General features: G+C 37.4%; 1 protein-coding gene and 1 long non-coding RNA gene across 2 annotated transcripts in view; both read right to left on the reverse strand.

Moving 5' to 3' along the window:
• The window catches only part of LOC103517909 (conserved oligomeric Golgi complex subunit 3), a 36478-nt gene that overhangs the window by 10588 nt on the left and 982 nt on the right, over positions 1 to 24908 (reverse strand). The window contains exons 2-11 of the mRNA XM_008482958.3: positions 24574 to 24798; positions 24207 to 24314; positions 23348 to 23515; positions 22526 to 22568; positions 20154 to 20469; positions 19383 to 19530; positions 18746 to 18872; positions 1754 to 2014; positions 1479 to 1690; positions 576 to 761 (exon numbers count right to left, since the gene is read on the reverse strand). Of these exons, the coding sequence (XP_008481180.2) occupies positions 576 to 761; positions 1479 to 1690; positions 1754 to 2014; positions 18746 to 18872; positions 19383 to 19530; positions 20154 to 20469; positions 22526 to 22568; positions 23348 to 23515; positions 24207 to 24314; positions 24574 to 24798 (1794 nt within the window). The remainder of the gene's footprint in view (positions 1 to 575; positions 762 to 1478; positions 1691 to 1753; positions 2015 to 18745; positions 18873 to 19382; positions 19531 to 20153; positions 20470 to 22525; positions 22569 to 23347; positions 23516 to 24206; positions 24315 to 24573; positions 24799 to 24908) is intronic.
• On the reverse strand, positions 8455 to 11741 carry LOC113471007. Its single transcript, XR_003393870.1, has 2 exons — positions 10509 to 11741; positions 8455 to 9069 (listed from the first exon to the last, which is right to left on the reverse strand). It is a non-coding gene; the product is annotated as an uncharacterized LOC113471007 (long non-coding RNA).

Here is a 24908-nt window from a genome sequence, read left to right on the forward strand (position 1 = left end):
GTGGGCATTTGTGACGTCAATGTTGAGACCCATATTGGGCGGTGAATTTCGTGTGGAATAAGCTTTACCGTTTGATTTTATTGTTGGAGTTGTATGGTGTCTTGTCTGACGTTGACTGGTGAGGTCGGTTTACTCGGGGTTTGTTTGAGCCCTGGTTTCAGGCAATCGTTGATTTTCTAGAGGTGTTCTTGTTTAGAGTAATTTTGGATGACCCTACCTGAAATTCGTATTTTGTGTTCAGCCTGGTGCTCTCTGGGGTGAAAATCAAAATTTGGTCATAGTTGTTATGTTGTTAAAGTGTTGTTTCTGCTAGTAATGATTTGGGATGCACCTTTCAACCGTCTGATAACAGAATGTCTGTCCATGTGAAGCATCCGCCCCGGGCGGGAATCGAACCCGCGGCCTAGCGCTTACAAGGCAGACGCACTACCAACTAAGCTAACTAGGCTGGCAAAGGCTGGCATTAATCCCATCTGTTTCTGATGAAGTTCAATAGGGCGGAAATCAAACCTTTGCCCTGGCGCTTGCAAGGCAGACAAGCTACCCTCCAAGGTAACTAGTATGGCAAAACTCACTTTGATTGGTCGATAAAGAATAAACTGTGTGTCCGGATTAACCAGATAGAGCGCCATCTTCTTTTGCAGTGGTGCCAAGTGTTCTTTGATCTTGCGCAGAGTTTCCTGAACTATAGTGGCAACACTGGAGGCACTTGGTTTAGGCGGTTGGGTGGTAGAACCACCGACCGTTTCCGACGATTTTACCTGGAGGGGGGAAGGAATTTTAATTAAGTTAAGCATTAATGCGGCTAATAAATGTCATTTCTCGAACAATAAACTACGCCATTTTTTTATGACTTGACTCGGACTCGAACCGCCAACCTTTAAACTGTGTGTCCGGATTAACCAGATAGAGCGCCATCTTCTTTTGCAGTGGTGCCAAGTGTTCTTTGATCTTGCGCAGAGTTTCCTGGACTATAGTGGCAACACTGGAGGCACTTGGTTTAGGCGGTTGGGTGGTAGAACCACCGACTGTTTCCGACGATTTTACCTGGAGGGGGGAAGGAATTTTAATTAAGTTAAGCATAAATGCTGCTAATAAATGTCATTTCTCGAACAATAAACTACGCCATTTTTTTATGACTTGACTCGAACTCGAACCACCAACCTCTTGATCCTTAAAATGGACAACCTAGCATTGATTTATTATAATATCTAATATGAACCGACTGATTCCCTGAATTGAGAGTCCACAGTTCTTGGCATGGCTAATGATTTGGCATCTATATTTGAACCTAAAAGTATCGGATTGTGGACAGAACTCTATTATGTCTGGAGCTTATTTGTATAAAAATAGAACCAAAAGGTATTTTACTTTCAATTTTCCACATCTGAGTTGGTAGATATTTTCGCCCAAGCGAAGTATAAGAATTGATACAACTCTAAGGTTGAATTCATGAATGTTTTTGGAATCAATCTTACCCTGTCTACAAAGGATTGTAAGGACCCTGCCACAAGCATGGTGGCATGTCGTATCAGCGTTTCACAAGAGCCTTTCAATTGCCTATCTACTTCTTTCCTAGAGTCCAAAGTGTTCTCCTTGATAAACGGGGCGCCCTCTAGTAGTAGCTCTAGAATAGAATTGGTGGAGTCAAGGGAAAACAGCTTCCCCCTCTTTTGTAGCAAGGAATACGCTGAAATGGCAGAAATCGAAGCAAAACCATTATTATTGTCATTTTAAATGGGGTTAATGTCACTGTAAATCTCTAAGGTTGAATTCATGAATGTTTTTGGAATCAATCTTACCCTGTCTACAAAGGATTGTAAGGACCCTGCCACAAGCATGGTGGCATGCCGTATCAGCGTTTCACAAGAGCCTTTCAACTGCCTATCCACTTCTTTCCTAGAGTCCAAGGTGTTCTCCTTGATAAACGGGGCGCCCTCTAGAAGTAGCTCTAGAATAGAATTGGTGGAGTCAAGAGAAAACAGCTTCCCCCTCTTTTGTAGCAAGGAATACGCTGAAATGGGAAAAATTGATACAAAACCATTATTATTGTCATTTTAAATGGGGTTAATGTCACTGTAAAACTGATAAGTGATAAGGTCATTACGATTAGTTTTATTGATGGACTATAGTGAGGTCTAGGTTTAACTCAACAATTTTGTATCCATTTTAGTTTGACTTTAATAGTTTGTTGCATTTTAGTTTTAATAGTTTGACTTTAATACCAAGAATTGAATATCAGAAATTCAGCTTTTGGGTACCAAGACATTAGTTTGACTTTAATACCAAGAATTGAATATCAGAAATTCAGCTTTTGGGTACCAAGACATCCTTTGGGGAACTCAGAGGGCCTATCTTTCTGAGTAAAGTCTACAGTTCACTGAACTACTGGTAAGTAGAACTTTCATTTGAAAGCTTCCATAAACATAGAGCTGGAACAGGAAATGACCCCATTTAAACATTAGCCAAGTAAAATTTTTCAACTTACTCAGGGCTTTTGTCAGCGCGGCGCCAACCTTCACATCCAAAGTCCACCGCACTAACCACTACAGTGTAGTGTAGTGATTTCACTACTAAGGTTGTGGCATTTTTTTTTTTTGGAATCAATCTTACCCTGTCTACAAAGGATTGTAAGGACCCTGCCACAAGCATGGTGGCATGAAAGTCCCTAATGAAAAAAAAAAAAAAAAAAAATGTAAAATTGTTCAACCTAAGAATGGAAGTGATTAGACATGCCACAAAATCAGCTAATGTTTGTCCTTGACGCTGATGTAATGGGAAGAGTCTAGAAAATAGCTTAAATTGGCAAACGCATGCGTTAATTGGCACACCTCTAGAACCTAGTAATTGTTTGTGGTATAAATGAGCTCTATTTGAAATGTTTCAATTCACACTCGTCTCCAATTATGCTAAAATGGTCTGAATGGTGTGTTCCTTGCTCATTTCTCTTGGCAAATATACACAGGAGGGATGGAACGTGTCGAATATGTAATTAGCTGAGATATGTTACAACTTACAACGGTATCTCAGATTCATATGATACAATAGACAATCTAATGAACAATGTCTATGTCTTTTTCGGTGTAGGCACATGACTTTATAAATATTCATAGTTATCGAGTTGGTGTAGTTCGTAGTGCTTTGTTGGTTCATTGTTATAATAGAAGAATATATGTCATTTGGCGACTTACAAATCAATTAGTCTATATTATGTACTTGGGTTATTTAATAAATAAATTAGGATAAAATTCCATGCCTCAGCTGGGATTGAACTCGCACCCCCTTCAGATTCATATGATACAATAGACAATCTAATGAACAATGTCTTTTTCGGTGTAGATACATGACTTTATAAATATTTATAGTTATCGAGTTGGTGTAGTTCGTAGTGCTTTGTTGGTTAATTGTTGTAATAGAAGAATATATGTCATTTGGCGACTTACAAATCAATTAGTCTATCATCATATTATGTACTTGGGTCATTTAATAAATAAATTAAGATAAAATTCCATGCCTCAGCTGGGATTGAACTCGCACCCTCTTTACCAGCCAAATGTACTATATCACTATATATATATCAGCGATTGGATGGACAGGTATTTAAAACATTTTAATGAGCACTTTCTAACATTTTTGGAATTCCTCTGTCCGTAATTTCCCTCGGATTCCATATCTAAAATTAGCAGCGATATTTCCACTGCCCACGTAAAGACTTTATGTAAATCTGTGCTTAAAATTTATTTATATCAAAAAGTTGAGGTAAATCTGTATGATGTACAGATTTTAATGTATATTTCCTAAATATGTACGGTATTTTAATGTTTATTTCATAAATCTCTACGGTATTTTAACTTCATATTCCAGACTTTTTTATCTTGAAATATTTCCCTGTGCGAAATTATCAGACGTGATAATTTTTTGTGCGGTCACATCTCCCCTTGTCTCAATTTGATGTCAAGGACTCAACACAATTTCTCGTGTTCATTGATATGTGTGCAAATTTGTTTAACCTATTTTCCCCAGTTTTTCTGAACACACGTTTCTGACAATGAGATGGGTGAGTCAGAGAATCAGGCTAGAATATTATCATTTCTCTTTGTTTTTCCTGTACAGCATTGCCACTTTCACTTTCTTTGTGTATGTATATTCCGGTTTGCTCCGGCAAAAAATAAATAAATGGAAATGGAAATGTTTATTCCGATAAAAACAAAAAATGTTCATTCTGATAAAAAGAAAGAATCAATTTTTTCAAGATTTCACGGCGATCTGTGATTGTCCACCGCCATCATTCGTGTTAGAATAAAAACAAAAGGACTTTTTCGATTTTGTCGACCATGATAAGTATTCCTGGGTGGTATAACATTCCGGTTTGCTCCGGCAAAAAATAACTAAATGGAAATGGAAATGTTTATTCCGATAAAAACAAAAAAATGTTCATTCCGATAACAAGAAAGAATCAATTTTTTCAAGATTTCACGGCGATCTGTTACTGTCCACCGCCATCATTCGTGTTAGAATAAAAACAAAAGGACTTTTTCGATTTTGTCGACCATGATAAGTATTCCTGGGTGGTATAACACAAGCGTGAAAGATTCTTCTTTCTTTAATCCTTGAAAACGACTGATAATCAATTCAATTTGATTAACCATTTGTCGGTTGATTGATCCATTGGAATTATTACGTCTTCGCGTTGTCGTAAAAACAAGAGTGCTTATTATGTTTGGTTTGAATGTCTTTAATTTCCTTCAGAATTCCCCCACAGCCAGTAAAGCACCAAGGTCAAATGAAGAAGTTGGGAAAACATCTCAATTATAAAATGGAATTTATTCTTTCCTCGTTAGATACTGCAGTTAGGTTCCTATGGACATGTACATAAGTAGTGAATGTAGTATGTACCCTTTTTCTCCAAGTGAGGTCTACATTCAATTAAAGAACTAGTTCGGGCATTATGATGATGATTTGATGATAAAACACATTAGGATAATTATTATAATTACTTACATTCTTCAAGCAAGTTCAAGTTGTAGTCAACACCCCGGAACAAAACGATTCATCCATCACTCCCAAACATAGAGTTCTCCTTAACTTTTCTTGACATATCCGCAAACTTTAAAGATTCCTATAACTTCGGAACAATAGTTCCTATATTCCTACAAACAAAATGGACCAATAGCTCCTATATTCCTACAAACAAAATGGAACAATAGTGACGGTAATGACCTTGAAACAAAGTTGAGTACCACGGCAAAATGAACGCCAAGAGTACCGGATCACCAAATTTGGAAAAGCAGCTTTTTCCCGAGTTCCTCATCAAAAAATCGTCAGAATGCAAACAATTTTTCTCGTTTGAACTTTAACGAATGTTTACCTCTAGGTGTCTTGTTGTTGTTGATCTGTCTGTTGATATTTTTAGATTGCTAATGTTCTGGTTGATATTTGCAAGTCCGGTAACGCCTAGTGCAATTATTTCGTGCAAACAATGAACTTCAAGGAAATAACTTACCTGGTCTGGGATATTTTGATGTGTAAATGGGGCAGTTCTAGCTGTCACCAAAGACCTATGTATATAACTGCTAGTACAGTGACTTTTAACTTTTTTCCCCAATGTAGATACTTGGTATACTACAAATACCTAGTATAAATTTAATGATGTTCACCTGAATTCCCATAGTTCACGCTATCTCATTTCTCCGCCATCCATCTGTTAGTGTCAATAGTTCTATAATCTACTTAATACATTATTACAGTGAAGGTGAACGAACCAAGCCCAGGTATTGATATTATTAAACTTGCAGGTGATTATGTCCACACGATACTATCAAGTTACAGGGTGTACCTGAACTCTTGTATTTGACACCCTTTTCATACAAGGTGCCCATAGTTTTGTATGCCACTAAACTTAATCTTACAAATGAGGCCAATTATTACTAACCGGGGTTAAATTAACCTTGCCATTTGGATAGGATCTCAATTATTGTTCCATCTCCTCAATTAATTATATTCTCACGACGCTAATGACCTAATAAACCTAATTCATGGGGTACTTGGAGTCACCTTCACGAAAAAAAAAAAGCAAAATTGATTTCAAGTCAAAGGAGCTAGAGAGATAAATGTTGAAAAGATAATAATGGCCCATCAGAAAAAATAAGAGTAGATAATGATTTCCGCATGTCTGGAAACGTGCGTCACAACGGGTTAATCCTTGGTGTGTTTGTTTAACCCCGTTTGGTCTCCTTAGATAACCCCCAACACAATGTATTGACAGTCGAGAAAAGGGAAAAATAGAGGGAAAAAGGTAAAAATGGGTTTCATTTTTTTTATCGCTAGTTTTTGCGTAGGAATTAAGAGTAGAAAAAAAAAATATATCATTCTACGCTAGTCTCGCGAGGAAATTATCGGAACTTACCAAATCTTACGCAATAATGTTACTATGGTATTACTTAAACTCGGGAATGACCCGAACTTACTAAAACTTACATAATGATGTTACTATGGTATTTTTTCACTCGGAAACGACCCGACGAACTTAGATAATAATGGCCCATCAGAAAAAATAAGAGTAGATAATGATTTCCGCATGTCTGGAAACGTGCGTCACAACGGGTTAATCCTTGGTGTGATATTTGCGTATCATATAAAGGTAATAAGTTTTGTAGTTACCTATTTCATAACTTTGTAAAAATTGGTGTCATTTTTTTTTTATCGCCAGTTTTTGCGTAGGAATTAAAAGTAGTAGTTTTACAACTAATTTCGTTCGTGTCCTACAGAGTACTACAGTACTAGAGATTATGTGTTTGCCGTACCGTAGTCAAACGCATCAAATAGTATGTCCCTCGTGTTATAAAGAACAAAATATCCTCGAAACAGCAGCTTGAATAAATAAAATAGGGTCTTTCTTTGACCATTTTAGTAAAAAAAAAAAAACATCATTCTACGCTAGTCTCGCGCCTTGCGCTCGCTGGCAGTCTAAATAAAGTATTTGTGAGTAATTGTAATCGTGAGCATTAGTCCTGAACAAAGATTTAACCAACTTGTCTCCTCCTCTTGTGTTGGCAGGATCTGGTCAAGTCACATCTGATGTTCGCAGTCCGGGAAGAGGTGGAAGTCCTGAAGGAGAAAATCGCAGAACTTATGGAGAGGATAAACCAGCTGGAAATGGAAAACTCCATCCTGAAAGCCAACGCAACCCAGGAAACACTCGGACAACTACCGCATCCCAACTCTTCCTAATCCGCTGTCCTGTCCCCCTGGGATTTGCATCTAGCGGGATATATATTCCGCTAGGCGCAACCCCTAGGGCGTGCGGAAAACATGAACCCAATGCTGTGATGTAATTTTATACTTGTGTATCCGAAGCGGTTGGAATTGAACCGCTATACCTTCGACTGGAAAGCGGGTTGCTTTCGTTTGGAATGACTTGGGTCAGCCTCTCACGTTCAGACCGTCTGGCAGACCTAGGTCTGAGCGTGAGTGGTGGGCATTTGTGACGTCAATGTTGAGACCCATATTGGGCGGTAAATTTCGTGTGGAATAAGCTTTACCGTTTGATTTTATTGTTGGAGTTGTATGGTATGTATGGTGTCTTGTCTGACGATGACTGATGAGGTCGGTTTACTCGGGGTTTGTTTGAGCCCTGGTTTCAGGCAATCGTTGATTTTCTAGAGGTGTTCTTGTTTAGAGTAATTTTGGATGACCCTACCTGAAATTCGTATTTTGTGTTCAGCCTGGTGCTCTCTGGGGTGAAAATCAAAATTTGGTCATAGTTGTTATGTTGTTAAAGTGTTGTTTCTGCTAGTAATGATTTGGGATGCACCTTTCAACCGTCTGATAACAGAATGTCCATGTGAAGCAAGTCAGAGAACATGGAAATTCTTTTCGTGTTCAATTGCTATTTTTAGGTTTTGAAACGAGCTTTTATTCGAATAAGAGTAAGAAGTCAAAGTGACCTGAATGGTGGTACATATCCAATGCTTTAGGTTGGTCCATATCAGATGTCAGATGGAGCATATGGATTCCTTATCCAAATTGTCCTTTTAAACCCAGGATCACTTTTGATAGTTTAAACCATGTTTAAATTAAGCAGAGCATATGGATTCCTTATCCAAATTGTCCTTTTAAACCCAGGATCACTTTTGATAGTTTAAACCATGTTTAAATTAAGCACTTATTTGATTGAACAGATATATCTACGATTTTTTTTTTTTTTAAATTTATATTTATTAGAGTGTGCCAACATACTATATCATGTTATAGGTATACAAACTTGGTTTAATCTGGCAAAATAAGGGCTGTGGTCATGGGCTATGCCAGAATGTGACACTCCTGTCTTTGATCCTTAAAATGGACAACCTAGCATTGATTTATTATAATATCTAATATGAACCGACTGATTCCCTGAATTGAGAGTCCACAGTTCTTGGCATGGCGATCTGGTCAAGTCACATCTGATGTTCGCAGTCCGGGAAGAGGTGGAAGTCCTGAAGGAGAAAATCGCAGAACTTATGGAGAGGATAAACCAGCTGGAAATGGAAAACTCCATCCTGAAAGCCAACGCAACCCAGGAAACACTCGGACAACTACCGCATCCCAACTCTTCCTAATCCGCTGTCCTGTCCCCCTGGGATTTGCATCTAGCGGGATATATATTCCGCTAGGCGCAACCCCTAGGGCGTGCGGAAAACATGAACCCAATGCTGTGATGTAATTTTATACTTGTGTATCCGAAGCGGTTGGAATTGAACCGCTATACCTTCGACTGGAAAGCGGGTTGCTTTCGTTTGGAATGACTTGGGTCAGCCTCTCACGTTCAGACCGTCTGGCAGACCTAGGTCTGAGCGTGAGTGGTGGGCATTTGTGACGTCAATGTTGAGACCCATATTGGGCGGTAAATTTCGTGTGGAATAAGCTTTACCGTTTGATTTTATTGTTGGAGTTGTATGGTATGTATGGTGTCTTGTCTGACGATGACTGATGAGGTCGGTTTACTCGGGGTTTGTTTGAGCCCTGGTTTCAGGCAATCGTTGATTTTCTAGAGGTGTTCTTGTTTAGAGTAATTTTGGATGACCCTACCTGAAATGAATTTCGTGTGGAATAAGCTTTACCGTTTGATTTTATTGTTGGAGTTGTATGGTGTCTTGTCTGACGATGACTGGTGAGGTCGGTTTACTCAGGGTTTGTTTGAGCCCTGGTTTCAGGCAATCGTTGATTTTCTAGAGGTGTTCTTGTTTAGAGTAATTTTGGATGACCCTACCTGAAATTCGTATTTTGTGTTCAGCCTGGTGCTCTCTGGGGTGAAAATCAAAATTTGGTCATAGTTGTTATGTTGTTAAAGTCTTGTTTCTGCTAGTAATGATTTGGGATTGGGATGCACCTTTCAACCGTCTGATAACAGAATGTCCATGTGAAGGAAGTCAGAGAACATGGAAATTCTTTTCGTGTTCAATTGTTATTTTTAGGTTTTGAAACGAGCTTTTATTCGAATAAGAGTAAGAAGTCTAAAAATTGGTGTCATTTTTTTTTTATCGCCAGTTTTTGCGTAGGAATTAAAAGTAGTAGTTTTACAACTAATTTCGTTCGTGTCCTACAGAGTACTACAGTACTAGAGATTATGTGTTTGCCGTACCGTAGTCAAACGCATCAAATAGTATGTCCCTCGTGTTATAAAGAACAAAATATCCTCGAAACAGCAGCTTGAATAAATAAAATAGGGTCTTTCTTTGACCATTTTAGTAAAAAAAAAAAACATCATTCTACGCTAGTCTCGCGCCTTGCGCTCGCTGGCAGTCTAAATAAAGTATTTGTGAGTAATTGTAATCGTGAGCATTAGTCCTGAACAAAGATTTAACCAACTTGTCTCCTCCTCTTGTGTTGGCAGGATCTGGTCAAGTCACATCTGATGTTCGCAGTCCGGGAAGAGGTGGAAGTCCTGAAGGAGAAAATCGCAGAACTTATGGAGAGGATAAACCAGCTGGAAATGGAAAACTCCATCCTGAAAGCCAACGCAACCCAGGAAACACTCGGACAACTACCGCATCCCAACTCTTCCTAATCCGCTGTCCTGTCCCCCTGGGATTTGCATCTAGCGGGATATATATTCCGCTAGGCGCAACCCCTAGGGCGTGCGGAAAACATGAACCCAATGCTGTGATGTAATTTTATACTTGTGTATCCGAAGCGGTTGGAATTGAACCGCTAAACCTTCGACTGGAAAGCGGGTTGCTTTCGTTTGGAATGACTTGGGTCAGCCTCTCACGTTCAGACCGTCTGGCAGACCTAGGTCTGAGCGTGAGTGGTGGGCATTTGTGACGTCAATGTTGAGACCCATATTGGGCGGTAAATTTCGTGTGGAATAAGCTTTACCGTTTGATTTTATTGTTGGAGTTGTATGGTGTCTTGTCTGACGATGACTGGTGAGGTCGGTTTACTCAGGGTTTGTTTGAGCCCTGGTTTCAGGCAATCGTTGATTTTCTAGAGGTGTTCTTGTTTAGAGTAATTTTGGATGACCCTACCTGAAATTCGTATTTTGTGTTCAGCCTGGTGCTCTCTGGGGTGAAAATCAAAATTTGGTCATAGTTGTTATGTTGTTAAAGTCTTGTTTCTGCTAGTAATGATTTGGGATGCACCTTTCAACCGTCTGATAACAGAATGTCCATGTGAAGCAAGTCAGAGAACATGGAAATTCTTTTCGTGTTCAATTGCTATTTTTAGGTTTTGAAACGAGCTTTTATTCGAATAAGAGTAAGAAGTCAAAGTGACCTGAATGGTGGTACATATCCAATGCTTTAGGTTGGTCCATATCAGATGTCAGATGGAGCATATGGATTCCTTATCCAAATTGTCCTTTTAAACCCAGGATCACTTTTGATAGTTTAAACCATGTTTAAATTAAGCACTTATTTGATTGAACAGATATATCTACGATTTTTTTTTTTTTTAAATTTATATTTATTAGAGTGTGCCAACATACTATAACATGTTATATACAAACTTGGTTTAATCTGGCAAAATAAGGGCTGTGGTCATGGGCTATGCCAGAATGTGACACTCCTGTCTTTGATCCTTAAAATGGACAACCTAGCATTGATTTATTATAATATCTAATATGAACCGACTGATTCCCTGAATTGAGAGTCCACAGTTCGATTCTTGGCATGGCTAATAATTTGGCATCTAGATTTGAACCTAAAAGTATCGGATTGTGGACAGAACTCTATTATGTCTGGAGCTTATTTGTATAACAATAGAACCAAAAGGTATTTTACTTTCAATTTTCCACATCTGAGTTGGTAGATATTTTCGCCCAAGCAGATGTAAGAATTGGTACCTTGCATTCTTATGCAAAAATGCTCCAATGAACTGAAATAATAATAGTGATAGTAATACTAACTTGTACTAGACTGAAAATACTAACTTGATTGAGCCTTTATAACCGGACAGGATTCGATGGGCGGCATAACTTGTCTAGTACTCCGATAGAACCGGGGCAGTATCCCGATTTTGGCGTGTTATACCGAGTTATTACCCCTATCTAATCCTGTGGGTGTAAGGAAACCGGTAGAAAACAAGATGGGAGACTCTAGTCTCGTCTCACCCACTCATAGCTAAGTAAACTGTCAGCAGGGGGCGAAATTTTAGGTCAGATTGTACAGAGGTGGCGATGGAAACGAGAGAATTCCAAGGAAGGGGAAAAAGAAAGGGAAGAGAAACGCACAAAAGGTTGAGAAAGATAGGAGAAACATCAGGAGTAAAAATGGTACTACTGCCCGGGTCTTCATTGCCGCGCCCCTGGCTACTCTAAGGGAAATATGTATGAACCGAATACTGGTTCTCAAGTTGTTCTCACCCACTCATAGCTAAGTAAACTGTCAGCAGGGGGCGAAATTTTAGGTCAGATTGTACAGAGGTGGCGATGTAAACGAGAGAATTCCAAGGAAGGGGAAAAAGAAAGGGAAGAGAAGCGCACAAAAGGTTGAGAAAGATAGGAGAAACATCAGGAGTAAAGTATTTTCCCCAGTTTTTCTGAACACACGTTTCTGACAATGAGATGGGTGAGTCAGAGAATCAGGCTAGAATATTATCATTTCTCTTTGTTTTTCCTGTACAGCATTGCCACTTTCACTTTCTTTGTGTATGTATATTCCGGTTTGCTCCGGCAAAAAATAAATAAATGGAAATGGAAATGTTTATTCCGATAAAAACAAAAAATGTTCATTCTGATAAAAAGAAAGAATCAATTTTTTCAAGATTTCACGGCGATCTGTGATTGTCCACCGCCATCATTCGTGTTAGAATAAAAACAAAAGGACTTTTTCGATTTTGTCGACCATGATAAGTATTCCTGGGTGGTATAACACAAGCGTGAAAGATTCTTCTTTCTTTAATCCTTGAAAACGACTGATAATCAATTCAATTTGATTAACCATTTGACGGTTGATTGATCGGTTGGAATTATTACGTCTTCGCGTTGTCGTAAAAACAAGAGTGCCTATTATGTTTGGTTTGAATGTCTTTAATTTCCTTCAGAATTCCCCCACAGCCAGTAAAGCACCAAGGTTAAATGAAGAAGTTGGGAAAACATCTCAATTATAAAATGGAATTTATTCTTTCCTTGTTAGATACTGCAGTTAGGTTCCTATGGACATGTACATAAGTAGTGAATGTAGTATGTACCCTTTTTCTCCAAGTGAGGTCTACACTCAATTAAAGAACTAGTTCGGGCATTATGATGATGATTTGATGATAAAACACATTAGGATAATTATTATAATTACTTACATTCTTCAAGCAAGTTCAAGTTGTAGTCAACACCCCTATGCGACTCAAATTTGAGAATTTAAAATTTTTACTCTAGTGGCCATAGTTTCGGAACCGCTTTGGAACATAAGGGGCTTAAACCCCAAATTTTAGTATCACAATCGAAATAGACCGTAGAGATGTGTAAAGATTCATTAAGCTAAAAAAATGAACTACTCTTTTCAGTGAACTAGATCCTCAAGAGTAGTTCTTTCAAACACGAAAAAACACTCGTACCGGGCCTAAGGCAGGTGAAAAAAAGAAAAGAAAAAGATAATAATAAGGTGATTCAATTTGAATCTCTTATTATTATCTTTTTCTTTTCTTTTTTTCACCTGCCTTAGGCCCGGATTCAAAGATCAAATCGGACGGTATGATGAAGGGGGGGGGACTTTTATGGTTCGGCAGCGGTTCCTAAAATGTGGTCAAGTTCGGCAGCGGTTCCTAAAATGTGGTCAAGTTCGGCAGCGGTTTCTAAAATGTGGTCAAGTTCGGCAGCGGTTCCTAAAATGTGGTCAAGTTCGGCGGCGGTTCCTAAAATGTGATCAGGTTCGGCAGCGGTTCCTAAAATGTGGTCAAGTTCGGCAGCGGTTTCTAAAATGTGGTCAAGTTCGGCAGCGGTTCCTAAAATGTGGTCATGAACGCCAAGAGTACCGGATCACCAAATTTGGAAAAGCAGCTTTTTCCCGAGTTCCTCATCAAAAAAATCGTCAGAATGCAAACAATTTTTCTTGTTTGAACTTTAACGAATGTTTACCTCTAGCTAGGTGTCTTGTTGTTGTTGATCTGTCTGTTGATATTTTTAGATTGCTAATGTTCTGGTTGATATTTGCAAGTCCGGTAACGCCTAGTGCAATTATTTCGTGCAAACAATGAACTTCAAGGAAATAACTTACCTGGTCTGGGATATTTTGATGTGTAAATGGGGCAGTTCTAGCTGTCACCAAAGACCTATGTATATAACTGCTAGTACAGTGACTTTTAACTTTTTTCCCCAATGTAGATACTTGGTATACTACAAATACCTAGTATAAATTTAATGATGTTCACCTGAATTCCCATAGTTCACGCTATCTCATTTCTCCGCCATCCATCTGTTAGTGTCAATAGTTCTATAATCTACTTAATACATTATTACAGTGAAGGTGAACGAACCAAGCCCAGGTATTGATATTATTAAACTTGCAGGTGATTATGTCCACACGATACTATCAAGTTACAGGGTGTACCTGAACTCTTGTATTTGACACCCTTTTCATACAAGGTGCCCATAGTTTTGTATGCCACTAAACTTAATCTTACAAATGAGGCCAATTATTACTAACCGGGGTTAAATTAACCTTGCCATTTGGATAGGATCTCAATTATTGTTCCATCTCCTCAATTAATTATATTCTCACGACGCTAATGACCTAATAAACCTAATTCATGGGGTACTTGGAGTCACCTTCACGAAAAACCGGGGTTAAACTAACCTTGCCGTTTGCCAGCCTAGTTAGCTTAGTTGGTAGTGCGTCTGCCTTGTAAGCGCTAGGCCGCGGGTTCGATTCCCGCCCGGGGCGGATTTTTTAGTACTGCTTGTTGCATTGAATTTCTAAATAACAGGCGTTGCATTAGACTCAGCGATTCGACTTTTTGAGCACTGAATAGTTATACAAATAGTCAATCCTACACAGGGGAGTATCGAACCCATAACTTTTCAGTACTGCTTGTTGCATTGAATTTCTAAATAACAGGCGTTGCTTTAGACTCAGCGATTCGACTTTTTGAGCACTGAATAGTTATACAAATAGTCAATCCTACACAGGGGAGTATCGAACCCATAACTTTTCAACTGTAAGTCAAATAGTGTTAGAAGTTGCACCATTCGGTTCGGCGTTAACATAACATAGGTTTGACTATTCACATGCCTTTTTGTCAATAGTTCACAGAGAAGAGTGAAATGCGATGACACAGGGGGAGTATCGAACCCGTAACTTTTCAACTGAAAGTTGGATGGTGCTAAAAGTTGCACCATTCTATGCAGCGTAAAAAATCACACAAGTTAGACTGTTCACAAGCGAATTTATCAATAATTTATGATATTTAATTAAATTTATTAACAAAGGAAAGAATCGAACCTGTAACTCCCTAAATGTTAGTCGCATAGAGCTATAAGTTGATTCATCAGATTCCTCGTGAAAAAATACATACATAAGATTGACTATTGGCATGTATTTTTCGAAAATTATTAAAATTTATTGACACAGGAAAGAATCGAACCTGTAACTCCTTAACCGTAAGTCGGATAGTGTTCAAAGTAGCAAGATTCGATTTGGCGTGAAAAATCACATTGGAATGACTTTGTAATGGGACTAACTAAAAGTTTGTTTCAAGGCATACTCACGATTCATTTGAATTTGTTCCTGCACTTCATGTCTGAGCACAGTGCAGAGTTCTGATAGGGTCTCCAGATGCTGCATATGAATCACCAGAGGTCGCACTATGTCGTACAGACTAGTGCATAACTCCTCAATGTAAACCCTGAAAATAAATATTAATATGAGTGTTATTATTCAACAAAATCTTTGTCCTACAGAATGGTATAGCATCTCAAAAAGGTTCTATTGAGAGGAAAACTTACTTAAAGCTTTCACCAGAACGAGAGAAGAACTGCCCGTACAAATCATACTCATCCAGGCAGAGCTGCAGGAGGAAGCACACCCCTGCCTTCACCAGAGAACTGGGTTCGGGTCTTTCCTGTGCCACGGCCCTGATTTCTGAGGCCGCCCAGTGAGGGGCTATGGACCGACGGGCCTGTAGATAACACACCTCGCATTCCGCTAGCAAGTTGGTATATCTGGAGGTCAAAGGAATAATAAGAATGAAATATTAAAAAATAAATGCTTATGTTGACATTAAAATACGATTAGTTTTATTGATGGACTATAGTGAGGTCTAGGTTTAACTCAACAATTTTGTATCCATTTTAGTTTGACTTTAATAGTTTGTCGCACATTCTTAATACCAAGCCTTGAATATCAGAAATTCATCTTTTGGGTACCACCTTTGGGGAACTCAGAGGGCCTATCTGTCTAAGTAAAGTCTACAGTTCACTGAACTACTGGTAAGTAGAACTTTCATTTGAAAGCTTCTATAATCATAGAGCTGGAACAAGAAATTACCCTACTTAAACAGCATCCAAAGTTCAAAATTTTACTTACTCAGGGCTTTTGTCAGCGCGATTTTCAATATTGGCAATGATGGGCCTCAGTTTGGCAGCAGCCAGACGAAACTTGTTATAGTTCATGCTGACAATGGCAGCATTGATATCATGCTGACTATTAGGTGCTAGTGCTATGCTGCGCAGAGTATCACCAACCTGACCTCGGACCAGGGTTAGGATCCGGTTCAGAGCGTGACCGTATCTCACCAGATAGGCACCGCTGTCTTTGTAGGTTCTCTGCAGAAATAGATAAAGAAGTGCATAATAAAATAGTCCAAATTTAACCTGATTAAGGATAGGGTAACGTAACTTTTCAGTCAAAAGTAACTTTACCCTTGTAACTTTTGACTGAGGAGTTATTTTACCCTTTTAGTCAAGAAAGAAAGCCCAAGGATAACTCAACAGATTCCTAGTGAAGATATGACTCAAAATACTCAAATAGTTAACTCCAAAGGAAACTATTCCTAAAAATAGAAAAAAAGTTTGTTGAAACAAAGCAGATCAAATCTATATGCATGTTGTTACTGGGTCATTTGCTCCTTGCATAATAATATTTGTACTCCTGATAAACTCCTGAATCCCATGACCTTGTATAACTTACATGAGAGTTAATATAGACTAAGTGCACATCAATATCATTGAGCAGCTGACCAAACATTTCTCCCGATACATTCAACTGAGCTGAGTCTAGTAGTTGATTTATCCTATCAATATCCTTATAATGTTTAACATGCTGGGATATCTCTGTGTCCAACTCATTGAGTCTTGTCTGCAATAAAACAGATGTAAATAAGTACACAGTATAGTCAAAACAATATAGAGAGCAAGAAGTATGAATTCATATGTGTTTTTAAAATGTGTTTTATGAGAGCTGTTAAAAGGCAGGTTCAATTCAAAATAAGGAAAATTTGGAGTAAACTTTACTGATGTACCTATTTTTTAGCCCAGTAAAAAGAATCTTATATTTACTACAATAGTTGGGAACAATCAAATATTAAATTTGATGATGAATAATAATTACGATGTCACTTACCTGGTCTAACAATAGTTGCTGACTGACTTTGTGGAGAGAGTTGGTCTTTCCTGACACAAGGTTATATTCACTTTTCAGTTCTTCTAATTTTTGAAGAGATGCATTTACCTGTCAAATGAAAACGACCAAAGTTATTTATTATCTACATATTAGGTATCTATATCTATATACATGAGTAAAAAGAAGTACCTTAGGTAGTTTACCAAATGGCACTACAGCCCGGGTCTTCATTGCCGCGCCCCTGGCTACTCTAAGGGAAATATTTATGAACCGAATACTGGTTCTCAAGCTGCAGTGAAGCATTAATTTCAAACAATACATCTAATAGGCTCCAGACAATTCATTAGAGTTTTCGTTCATAAAATGGGATGTTAAAGGTTCAAACGGTAATGTAGTTAATGTACAAACCTGCACTCTTGACTTTGTTAAAGTCTAAGGACACTTCTTTGGATGTAAACAGGAGTAAATCACTATAAAGTCACTTTATTTATATGGATGGGTTTGATTCTTAAAACTCCTCCTTGATTTACCATCCTGATGTTTCCAGCTTGAACCACTTCAAGTGAGTAAAGCCCGATGTCTTCTGCAGCTGATTTTGATTGGAAATACTACATGCCTAGTTTCATAAAATCCACGTATCCATGCTTAGGAAATTTGTCATGTGTGTTATTTTGGTTGAAATGCAAACTAAAAACACATGACAGTTCTCTCACATTCACAGGTCACATTGGTTTTATGAATATGAATCCAGGCAGTCCAGGCACAGGTTCTGTTGGTCGCTGAAATTTCATCCCCCTTAGAAGAAAAATTATACTAATTTGATGTCTTATGTAATATGTATATGTATTGTATATAGAATAATTATACTGTATTGTTAATTTTATTCCAATAAAAAAATAATATAATTAGGACCTTCTCTTTCTAATTGGTATTGTATATAGAATAATTATACTGTATTGTTAATTTTATTCCAATAAAAAAATAATATAATTAGGACCTTCTCTTTCTAATTGAATAATGAACCTTGTATGGTGTCAATTATTTTATTATAAAATTTTCAACAGGAATGCAATCAATACGACAGAAATAAGCCCTAGGGCTTTCATCTCGGACGGTCATCTGTTCAGATACCAAACACTCACGGTGTTGCTTAACTCCAGTGAATCACTGGCAGTAATCCGTCGGGAACTGGTGTATTTAATGTTGTACAGCACAGGGTGTTCAATCTAAAAGTGCCCCATAGAAAAATCACACTTTCCGAGTCCACTAAGATACTCCCCTGTGCAAAGGGATTTTACTAGTTTCTTTATAAATAGGCATGTAAATAGTCAATCCTATGTGATTTTTTTTATGAGGACCTCGATGGAGAAAGTTTGAGATGTATGCGACTCAAATTTGAGAATTTAAAATTTTTTGTACAGCACAGGGTGTTCAATCTAAAAGTGCCCCATAGAAAAATCACACTTTCTGAGTCCACTAAGATACTCTCCTGTGCAAAGGGATTTTACTAGTTTCTTTATAAATAGGCATGTAAATTATTGTCAATCCTATGTGATTTTTTTTATGAGGACCTCGATGGAGAAAGTTTGAGATGTATGCGACTCAAATTTGAGAATTTAAAATTTTTAGATAGGCTCCAGACAATTCATTAGAGTTTTCGTTCATAAAATGGGATGTGTTAAAGGTTCAAACGGTAATGTAGTTAATGTACAAACCAGCACTCTTGACTTTGTTAAAGTCTAAGGACACTTCTTTGGATGTAAAGTCCACCTGGAATGGCGCTATCTGCTCCCTCAATATGAGCAGATGTTTGATTTGGAACAGTTCACCGTCTATAGGGCTCTGAAATAGATTTAAATAGTTTGTCATAAATTCTAATCGCACGTCTGCCTTGTAAGAGCTCGGTCGCGGTTTCGATTCCCGGCAGGAGCAAGCTTTACCCTGAACAGACAAGGTTTGTTCTTGGAACGGCTGGCTTTCTCCTATCCTGTCCTTCGTCTCTTTTGCATTTCGGGACGATAAGACTTTGGTATAGCGAGTCTTAGATAATGAGTGTACGAATACATTTATATGTTTAATCATGAATTCATAACGAATTCATGATTAATTTTACCTTAGCAGCAGATATCTTGGAGGCGGCTGCAGCTACACTTTGAATGCACATACTGACAGCCTCCTGAGATACCCCTTGGTTCTCTTTTGCATTTCGGGACGATAAGACTTCGGTATAGCGAGCCTTAGATAATGAGTATACGAATACATACCTAATAGGCAATGGAAAAAAAAATCCTGCTTTTTGTAAAATTTATATGATTAATCATGAATTCACAACGAATTCATCAATAATTTTACCTTAGCAGCAGATATCTTGGAGGCGGCTGCAGCTACACTTTGAATGCACATACTGACAGCCTCCTGAGATACCCCTTGGAATATTGGCTTCTCTACACATCGATATAGACGGGATAGACACACCAGTGTACGACGTACAGGAGGATACCTGAAACCAAAGAATATTAATGAAACAGGATTAAAAAAGAAAGGAGAAAAAAGAGGTTTGACAGAGGGAACTTTAACTATTATCGTCCCGAAATCGAAGAGAGAAGGAAGACAGGATAGGAAAAAGCCAGCCGTTCCGAGAACAAACCTTACCTGTTTAGGATAAATAGAGGTTTGACAGAGGGAACTGTAACTGCTAAGGTCTTATCGTCCCGAAATCGAAGAGAGAAGGAAGACAGGATATAGAAAAAAGCCAGCCGTTCCGAGAACAAACCTTACCTGTTTAAGATAAAGTTTGCTCCGAGCGGGAATCGAATCCGCGACCTAGCGGTTACAAGACAGACGCTCTACTAAGCTAACTAGGCTGGCTAGTGTGGATGTGTTTCAAACGTTATCGACCGACCATACTGTATACGCTATACGTATAACCTACACTGAAAGGAAAAATGGACCAGCAAGCTTCAAGTATGTACATACTTGCATAATGCTATCCCGACAACTTCTTGCATATGGATGTGTTTAAGGATATACCTAAGCAAGAAGTTGTCGGGATAGCATTATGCAAGTACTTGAAGTTTGCTGGTCCAATTTTCCTTTCAGTGTACTTTGCAGTGAAACACCTACCACAATCCCTGCAGGTCAGGCGTGACATTCCTGGCAGTGCGGTTGATACTCCTCACCTCCTCACAGGTCGTACTCTTCTCACTGATCAGAGACGAATGAGACCCGACCCGGTGCAAACCTCTCTCCTCCGGCTCTGAGAGGCTTTCGGATATTTTCGCCATCACTTCGAGTTTCTCCGGATAAGCCAGATCCCCCGGGGAAGGGTTATAGTTGAGAATGTCGGATTGAAGATAGATGTTGGCGCGGAATACAAGACGTTCCTCCGTGTCTTGTAGGAGCTGTTGACATACGCGCTGGAGAACGTCGAGTGCGTCGGCTGAAAACAAATTGTCACATTTTTTCTCAAGGGAGCAAAACCTCGTTTTCAAAATTTCAGGGAACAAAATCTCGTTTTCAAAATTTCAGGGAACAAAACCTCGTTTTCAAAATTTCAGGGAACAAAATCTCGTTTTCAAAACTTCATGGAACAAAATCTCGTTTTCAAAACTTCATGGAACAAAATCTCGTTTTCAAAATTTCAGGGAATAAAATCTCGTTTTCAAAACTTCAGGGAACAAAATCTGATTTTCAAAACTTCAGGGAACAAAATCTGATTTTCAAAACTTCAGGGAACAAAATCTGATTTTCAAAACTTCAGGGAACAAAATCTGATTTTCAAAACTTCAGGGAACAAAATCTGATTTTCAAAACTTCAGGGAACAAAATCTGATTTTCAAAACTTCAGGGAACAAAATCTGATTTTCAAAACTTCAGGGAACAAAATCTGATTTTCAAAACTTCAGGGAACAAAATCTGATTTTCAAAACTTCAGGGAACAAAATCTGATTTTCAAAACTTCAGGGAACAAAATCTGATTTTCAAAACTTCAGGGAACAAAATCTGATTTTCAAAACTTCAGGGAACAAAATCTGATTTTCAAAACTTCAGGGAACAAAATCTGATTTTCAAAACTTCAGGGAACAAAATCTGATTTTCAAAACTTCAGGGAACAAAATCTGATTTTCAAAACTTCAGGGAACAAAATCTGATTTTCAAAACTTCAGGGAACAAAATCTGATTTTCAAAACTTCAGGGAACAAAATCTGATTTTCAAAACTTCAGGGAACAAAATCTGATTTTCAAAACTTCAGGGAACAAAATCTGATTTTCAAAACTTCAGGGAACAAAATCTGATTTTCAAAACTTCAGGGAACAAAATCTGATTTTCAAAACTTCAGGGAACAAAATCTGATTTTCAAAACTTCAGGGAACAAAATCTGATTTTCAAAACTTCAGGGAACAAAATCTGATTTTCAAAACTTCAGGGAACAAAATCTGATTTTCAAAACTTCAGGGAACAAAATCTGATTTTCAAAACTTCAGGGAACAAAATCTGATTTTCAAAACTTCAGGGAACAAAATCTGATTTTCAAAACTTCAGGGAACAAAATCTGATTTTCAAAACTTCAGGGAACAAAATCTGATTTTCAAAACTTCAGGGAACAAAATCTGATTTTCAAAACTTCAGGGAACAAAATCTGATTTTCAAAACTTCAGGGAACAAAATCTGATTTTCAAAACTTCAGGGAACAAAATCTGATTTTCAAAACTTCAGGGAACAAAATCTGATTTTCAAAACTTCAGGGAACAAAATCTGATTTTCAAAACTTCAGGGAACAAAATCTGATTTTCAAAACTTCAGGGAACAAAATCTGATTTTCAAAACTTCAGGGAACAAAATCTGATTTTCAAAACTTCAGGGAACAAAATCTGATTTTCAAAACTTCAGGGAACAAAATCTGATTTTCAAAACTTCAGGGAACAAAATCTGATTTTCAAAACTTCAGGGAACAAAATCTGATTTTCAAAACTTCAGGGAACAAAATCTGATTTTCAAAACTTCAGGGAACAAAATCTGATTTTCAAAACTTCAGGGAACAAAATCTGATTTTCAAAACTTCAGGGAACAAAATCTGATTTTCAAAACTTCAGGGAACAAAATCTGATTTTCAAAACTTCAGGGAACAAAATCTGATTTTCAAAACTTCAGGGAACAAAATCTGATTTTCAAAACTTCAGGGAACAAAATCTGATTTTCAAAACTTCAGGGAACAAAATCTGATTTTCAAAACTTCAGGGAACAAAATCTGATTTTCAAAACTTCAGGGAACAAAATCTGATTTTCAAAACTTCAGGGAACAAAATCTGATTTTCAAAACTTCAGGGAACAAAATCTGATTTTCAAAACTTCAGGGAACAAAATCTGATTTTCAAAACTTCAGGGAACAAAATCTGATTTTCAAAACTTCAGGGAACAAAATCTGATTTTCAAAACTTCAGGGAACAAAATCTGATTTTCAAAACTTCAGGGAACAAAATCTGATTTTCAAAACTTCCATATCTCACCAAATAGGCACCGCTGTCTTTGTAGGTTCTCTGCAGAAATAATAAAATATTACAAGTTTAGCCTGCTGAAGGATAGGGTAACGTAACTTTTCAGTCAAAAGTAACTTTACCGTTGTAACTTTTGACTTTTGAGATAAGATGCATGTTGTTACTAGGTCATTTTCTCTTACCATACCTATATTACCCATCAATATTTTGTACTCCTGAATTAAGATTGATATTTTTGATACAGTCCTGAATCCCATGACCTCTGACGAAACTTACATGAGAGTATTTTTGATATGTAATAATTTAATACACTCCTGAATCCCATGAAATCGTATGACTTACATGAGAGTTAATATAGACTAAGTGCACATCAATATCATTGAGCAGCTGACCAAACATTTCTCCCGATACATTCAACTGAGCTGAGTCCAATAGTTGATTTATCCTATCAATATCCTTATAATGTTTTACATGCTGGGATATCTCTGTGTCCAACTCATTGAGTCTTGTCTGCAATAGAACAGATGTAAATAAGTAGACAGTATGAGTCAAGACAATATAGAGAGCAAGAAGTATGAATTCAAATGTGTTTTCTGAGAACTGTTAAAAGGCAGATTCAATTCAAAATATGGAAAATTTGGAGTAAACTTTACTGATGTACCTATTTTTTAGCCCAGTAAAAAGAATCTTATATTTACTACAATAGTTGGGAATAATCAGATCAAATCTATTTGCATGTTGTTACTGGGTCATTTTCTCCTTGCATAACAATATTTGTACTCCTGATACACTCCTGAATCCCATGAAATCGTATGACTTACATGAGAGTTGATATAGACTAAGTGAACATCAATATCATTGAGCAGCTGACCAAACATTTCTCCCGATACATTCAACTGAGCTGAGTCTAGTAGTTGATTTATCCTATCAATATCCTTATAATGTTTAACATGCTGGGATATCTCTGTGTCCAACTCATTGAGTCTTGTCTGCAATAGAACAGATGTAAATAAGTACACAGAATGAATCAAAACAATAAAACAACAAGTATGAATTTATGAGTTTTACTTGGAAATGTCTTTTTTGAGGTTTGTTAAAAGGCTGATTCCTTCAGGATAGGTCTTCAACCCTCATAGTAAAAATATTACATAGGTACATAATTTGGAGAGAATGCATTCTAGTTGGACAAAACCTGGAAAAAATTGGCCAAACTTTAGTGCTAAAATACCTACTTACAATAAATACAATAATGTTTAGCCCTGTATTTCTTCAATCATTATTTACAACAATATGTAGGTAATGACTAATTATTATGTTACTTACCTGGTCTAACAAGAGTTGCTGACTGACTTTGTGGAGAGAGTTGGTCTTTCCTGACACAAGGTTATATTCACTTTTCAGTTCTTCTAATTTTTGAAGAGATGAAACAGATGTAAATAAGTACACAGTATAGTCAAAACAATATAGAGAGCAAGAAGTATGAATTCATATGTGTTTTTAAAATGTGTTTTATGAGAGCTGTTAAAAGGCAGGTTCAATTCAAAATAAGGAAAATTTGGAGTAAACTTTACTGATGTACCTATTTTTTAGCCCAGTAAAAAGAATCTTATATTTACTACAATAGTTGGGAACAATCAAATATTAAATTTGATGATGAATAATAATTACGATGTCACTTACCTGGTCTAACAATAGTTGCTGACTGACTTTGTGGAGAGAGTTGGTCTTTCCTGACACAAGGTTATATTCACTTTTCAGTTCTTCTAATTTTTGAAGAGATGCATTTACCTGTCAAATGAAAACGACCAAAGTTATTTATTATCTACATATTAGGTATCTATCTACATGAGTAAAAAGAAGTGTACCTACATAGCTTATAATAATAATAATATTAAAGTACCTATAGGTACATAAGTATGTACTTAGGTTTATAGTATGTATAGGTACTATTAGGTACCTAGTTCAAATTCAGAGACAAAAGAAGGGGGATGGAAAATCCCTTGTCTACAGGTGATAGTCTATCCAACATCCAAACCCTTATACTTACAGTATCTAGAATACTATTGCACTCATTCTGTTGCTTCTCCATTTCAATTCGGAAGGCCTCAAATTCAAAGTTCTCTTGATCCATCCAATCATTTTCAAATGTGGAATAGATCATCAAGAATTCAGCAATAGAATTGAGAGAAGCAATGTGCTTCAACTTGGCATTGATGTCATCAGGTACCAGACTACTCTTCTTCTTTTCTTCTTCTTTGTTTGTGTTGAGGAACTGGAAATAAAACAAGTAAGTGTCTAGTGTTACTAGGTAGGTTTAACATTTATGTGGTACCTAGGGTTTAGAAAAAAAAAAAAAAAAAAAAAAAAAAAAAATTTTGATGA

The sequence above is a fragment of the Diaphorina citri genome, unplaced genomic scaffold (genome assembly GCF_000475195.1).
Source record: "Diaphorina citri unplaced genomic scaffold, Diaci psyllid genome assembly version 1.1 scaffold2003, whole genome shotgun sequence".
Classification (NCBI taxonomy): domain Eukaryota; kingdom Metazoa; phylum Arthropoda; class Insecta; order Hemiptera; family Psyllidae; genus Diaphorina; species Diaphorina citri.